The 4,503-nt window shown below is 37.2% G+C and overlaps 1 protein-coding gene across 1 annotated transcript; it reads right to left on the bottom strand.

The window, feature by feature from the left end:
* Positions 1–327: 327 nt before the first annotated feature.
* LOC104953410 (mucin-5AC-like) lies at positions 328–4,077 on the bottom strand (the record flags this gene model as incomplete). The annotated part of the gene is made up of 6 exons (XM_010780354.1): positions 4,029–4,077; positions 3,648–3,757; positions 3,391–3,542; positions 1,756–1,894; positions 1,126–1,236; positions 328–507 (listed from the first exon to the last, which is right to left on the bottom strand). Coding segments are annotated over exons 2-6 (669 nt in total), but the record flags the coding sequence as incomplete, so codon positions are not given.
* Between the last annotated feature and the right edge of the window lie 426 nt (positions 4,078–4,503).

Raw genomic sequence — 4,503 nt, 5'->3', positions numbered from 1 at the left:
CCAAGATTTTCTGATTTTACTGCAAATGTATATCGGTTCCAAATATCGGTTATCGGTCTCCTTGATTACTAATAATCGGTATCGGCCTTGAAAAAGCCATATCGGTCGATCCCTAATATAAAGATACAAGTGCCTTTAAAGCTCAATTTGGTTGCTGGGTTGGGTAATACATCTTGATATCAGCACCGTTTTATTTTACTCGCTGTTATTCAGCATGTCCACCAAAAATAAATAATATTGAAATATTTCCACCAACTATTGAGAAAATCTGAAACGTAACTGCCTGTATCAATATGAAAAATTAAGAAATAGAGGCATGATTTTTACCTGGAGCTGCGGGTTGAGTTTAATGAAAAGACTGGTCTTCTGGTCCCAAACAATCACAAGTCCCGGCTTGATGGTCACCACCAGGTAGATGCCCATCTTGTGTAACCGACCTTTACCATCTTTTCCACCGCTGCCCTTTACCACGCTGAATTTCTCATCTTTTAATTGGAATTCACTATCCTGTGGGCAAAATGAAATCATCATGGAGTTAAATAAGTGTTAAGGTTTGATCAATTCATCTTTCTTCTCTAGTTTTAACATGATATGGTAAATACCATTTAATTAAAGGGAACGTAAAATGCCTTCTTCAGAAAGAAAGAACCAAATCCAAATAGACTGCATGCCAGTAGCAAGGACACATTTTCATTTGCAGTGACATTGAATGTGAATATACACACAGGCTGCACACGACCACAAGGTATTCTCTAGTTAGGGCATTTGAATCAAGGCATTACCATAGGACAACAATCTATCATTTAAATGTCTATAATATGCCCTGTAAAAAATGAAGAGACCACTGCAAAACTATCAGTTTCTCTGTTTTTAAATATTTATAGGTATGTTTTGAGTAAAATGAAAGATTTTATTTTATTCTATAAACTACTTACAACATTTATCTGTGTTGGAATTCAGCAGACACTGGAATGTAATGGCTGCCATACATGTTGAGATTGAGATTAAAGAAACATTTGGAGTGGTTTCTTAATTTTCTACAGAGCTGTATGTTGGTGTTAGAGTGTGCTTCATGCCAACAACTTTCGGCAGAACATGTGCTCGGTGTACGTGTGTTGTGTTTACCCCCATGTAGATCTTGATGGCCTTGGAGCAGGTGGTTCCTGTGCTTCCACATGGAACATTTTCCGAGATAATTCTGAAGCTTCCGTTGCTCTGACCGCCGCCACAGTAGTCCTGAGTTAGGCATAGACACAGGATGCAATTACTGGAAACCAAGTTACAATGCTTAACTTTTTTTCATGAAATAAGACCCCATTAGAGACGATTGATCTGCAATTTTTCTATGTTACTATGTATACTTATTTGTCTTTAATTGTATTCTAGTAGTAACTATAAATGTGCTTTTCTTCTCTATATTAATAAGTTAGCTTATTCTTTATTTTTGCATGCCTTTCTTTCCTGCTATGCCACTCTGTTGTCCTCTTAAACCTGAGGGCCTCGCAGGAATGGATGCAGCATTTTATCCAGCCAAATCTGATTTGAATGATATCCGCCTGCCTTAGTGATCATAACGGACATAGTTTAAGTTACAGCTAATTTAATAATCAGATCATGGTTATGATGGAAAAAGACAGATTATCGAAAGAGATTTGACTGCACTGTAAACATTTAGTGTAACCATAGTAAGCACAGTTGAGACATTTTAAGGATTTCAATTGTATTCACTGTTCCTCTTTCCATCTGCCACTTTACCTGTAGAAGTGTGTATTCACACTCTCCATTGAAGTCAAACCTCTTATCATCAAACGTGACAAAGTGCCCGTCACCATAGATACCACACACTGCATCACAGAGATTGGTGGTACATGTGAACTTCCTTCCAATGCAGGAGCTGGGGAGACAAACACCAGAAATAAACTTTAATAAGTTAAACCTACCATAAAGAATCAATGCATCTTTAGGTTTTTCTATCGGGCTGTCAATGTTAACATCTTAATGTTCGTAACTGGAAAGCTTAATGTATTAAAAAAATAAATATGCAAATATATAACATTACTAAGTTTGACCCAGAGTTGCCCCATAATACCAGAGTGGATGTTTACCATGGATCGCATAGCAGTCAAAAGAGAGAGTAAGTCATTGCTATCTTGCTGCACTGGTTTGGTTCAGATGTGGTGCAAAGAGAGGAAAGGCACTTTTCTGTGTGTGAGATATTGGAGGGTCACCACTGTAGGAACAGATAGAGCTGCAGTATGATAACAGCAGAGATGGTATGCCCTGTGTTGCACGCATTATACAGAGGGGAATCGCTCTCTTGGACAGCAGCTTTTTGGCTTAGTGTCAGGGTTCTTTGGGAAATTCATGCAAATAATTCATTGTAGACCGACATGTTTTACAGCAAAGAATCAGCTAACACGAATGTGAAATGTTTAATACAAATATGATATCAGATATAAATACAGACATTTTAATGAAGTTTATATTATTTTTAATAGACATATTTAAAGACAAGGACAAAATGAAAAAGTTAAAGATAAGAAATATTTTAAGAAGATGTAGTGCTCAGGTTAGCTGTAAGGGGAGATATGTATGAAACTACACAACTAAAGCATCAGTAGTTCCAGTTTCTGGAGAAAACCTGCATAGACAATTTAGATTTATTACATCGTTTTAACGAGCTCAATATAATTTATCAGAGACATCAAAATGTCAGAGAGCATGTGATGAAAAACATGCCAATTTCAGTCAGAAAACTTGTTTTAATTTGTTTTACAAATATTAGATGTAGAATGTGTAGTACTTGTTAAAGTCATAACAGACATTTACTAAAAGAATGATAAACATTTTCTTGTATATATTGGATTATGTCTTGATTGATGTATTTTCTAAATATTTGTATTTTCATAAAAGGTTGTATTTCAAAGTGCTGGTACTGTTTCCACCAATGTTACTTAATTTTGTTAATTTTACAAAAATAAAATGAAATTCTTAGGTCACAGGCTCCTCCAACAGTGCAACGCAATAAAACAGATAAAATAGTGCAAGTAAATACAAATAAAATAGAATAGAAATAGTGCAATCAGAATGTATATATACATGTAATTGGAATATGATATATTAGATAAATTATTTGTAGGTTGTAAACAGGAAAATATTATGGATGTTCTAGTTCAGGTGTTTAACAGTCTTATGGCCTATGGGATGAAACTGTCCCTGAGTCTGGTGGTTTTAGTCCTGATGCAGCAGACAGAACAGTTTGTGGCTGGGGTGATGGGGGTCTTTGATAATCCTGAGGGCTTTCTTCCTGAGCCGCTGGGAGTAAAGATAGTGTGTGTATTACCCAGCAGCTATATACAATACTGTGTATGTGTAAATAAGTGCACAAACCAGGTGTTGCAGTCCACAGTGAGAGTCTGCCCGGGCTGATAGGCCTGTCCGTTGTGCAGGCATGGACAGTTGCTCTCCGTGATGCAGCCTCCCTGCCCGTCTGACACCAGGCCGTCAGGGCACATGCAGCCCGATGTGCAGCCGCTACTGATCTGTAGCACACCAACGGGGGCGGAAAAGGCTGTTAGTCATGTATGTTAGACATCTACGTTAGCGTATGTGTGTGTGAGTGTTTGTGCATGCTATTCTGTACTTACACAACCCATGTCCAGAGTGCTGCAGCTCTTTTGACACTCAGTCCCAGGGACCCCAGGTTGAACAGTGGAGCAGTCAAAGTAAACCATTGGGGCAACACATGATGGGGAGGCTGGGTAATAAATGAGAAACTCATGATGAAGAGCGTTGTGATCTTGTCATAATATTGCATAGTGCATATGATTTTATAACTATATTGCACACTACGAATGAACAGGAATATCTTTCATCTGAGGATCATCTTTCATGATTTGGAAGATAATTCAAAAGGCTTGTAAATTACAAGGGGATTAGCATTTAATCATTATCATTCACAAATCAAAAGTTAAGCACAATAGAATTCACCAAATAGCATTTGATTCTGTGCATATTTTGAAACATACATGGTAGTTGTGTCCCTCCTGAGCAGCTGAGGGCTCCTTGTCTGCAGACACTGTGACAAAAAGAGTTCAAGTCATCAGCTAGCATCCTGAAACCATTCTATGTTTGTCAATGGAATTCTTTATCGTACTGAAATAATATAGACTTGCTACAATGTCCTCTAGCTGCCCCTCATTTTCCATATCAACTGTTCTATTGGTAGAATAGAAATTCCTATAATTCCAGCGTGGGAATGTTCACATATCCAAAATAGATTGCTAGATTTGAAGTAACACCAGTGAAATGAAAACTCAAGCCAAGTTTCTTTTTTCATTATGTTACAAAAAAGCTTTGAATGGGCTTAATTCACTATATTAGTGTTATGATTAGGGATGTCTATCGTTAGGACTTTATCGATACCGATACTGCTTATCGATACCGGCATTTTTCGATACTCTTATCGATACTTTTCAATAATTTGGTGTATACATGATACTA

This window comes from Notothenia coriiceps, unplaced genomic scaffold, assembly GCF_000735185.1.
Source record: "Notothenia coriiceps isolate Sejong01 unplaced genomic scaffold, NC01 NC01_scaffold00021672, whole genome shotgun sequence".
NCBI classification, from domain to species: domain Eukaryota; kingdom Metazoa; phylum Chordata; class Actinopteri; order Perciformes; family Nototheniidae; genus Notothenia; species Notothenia coriiceps.
Note: the sequence above shows the minus strand (reverse complement) of the source record. Positions and strands in the feature narration are given on the sequence as shown.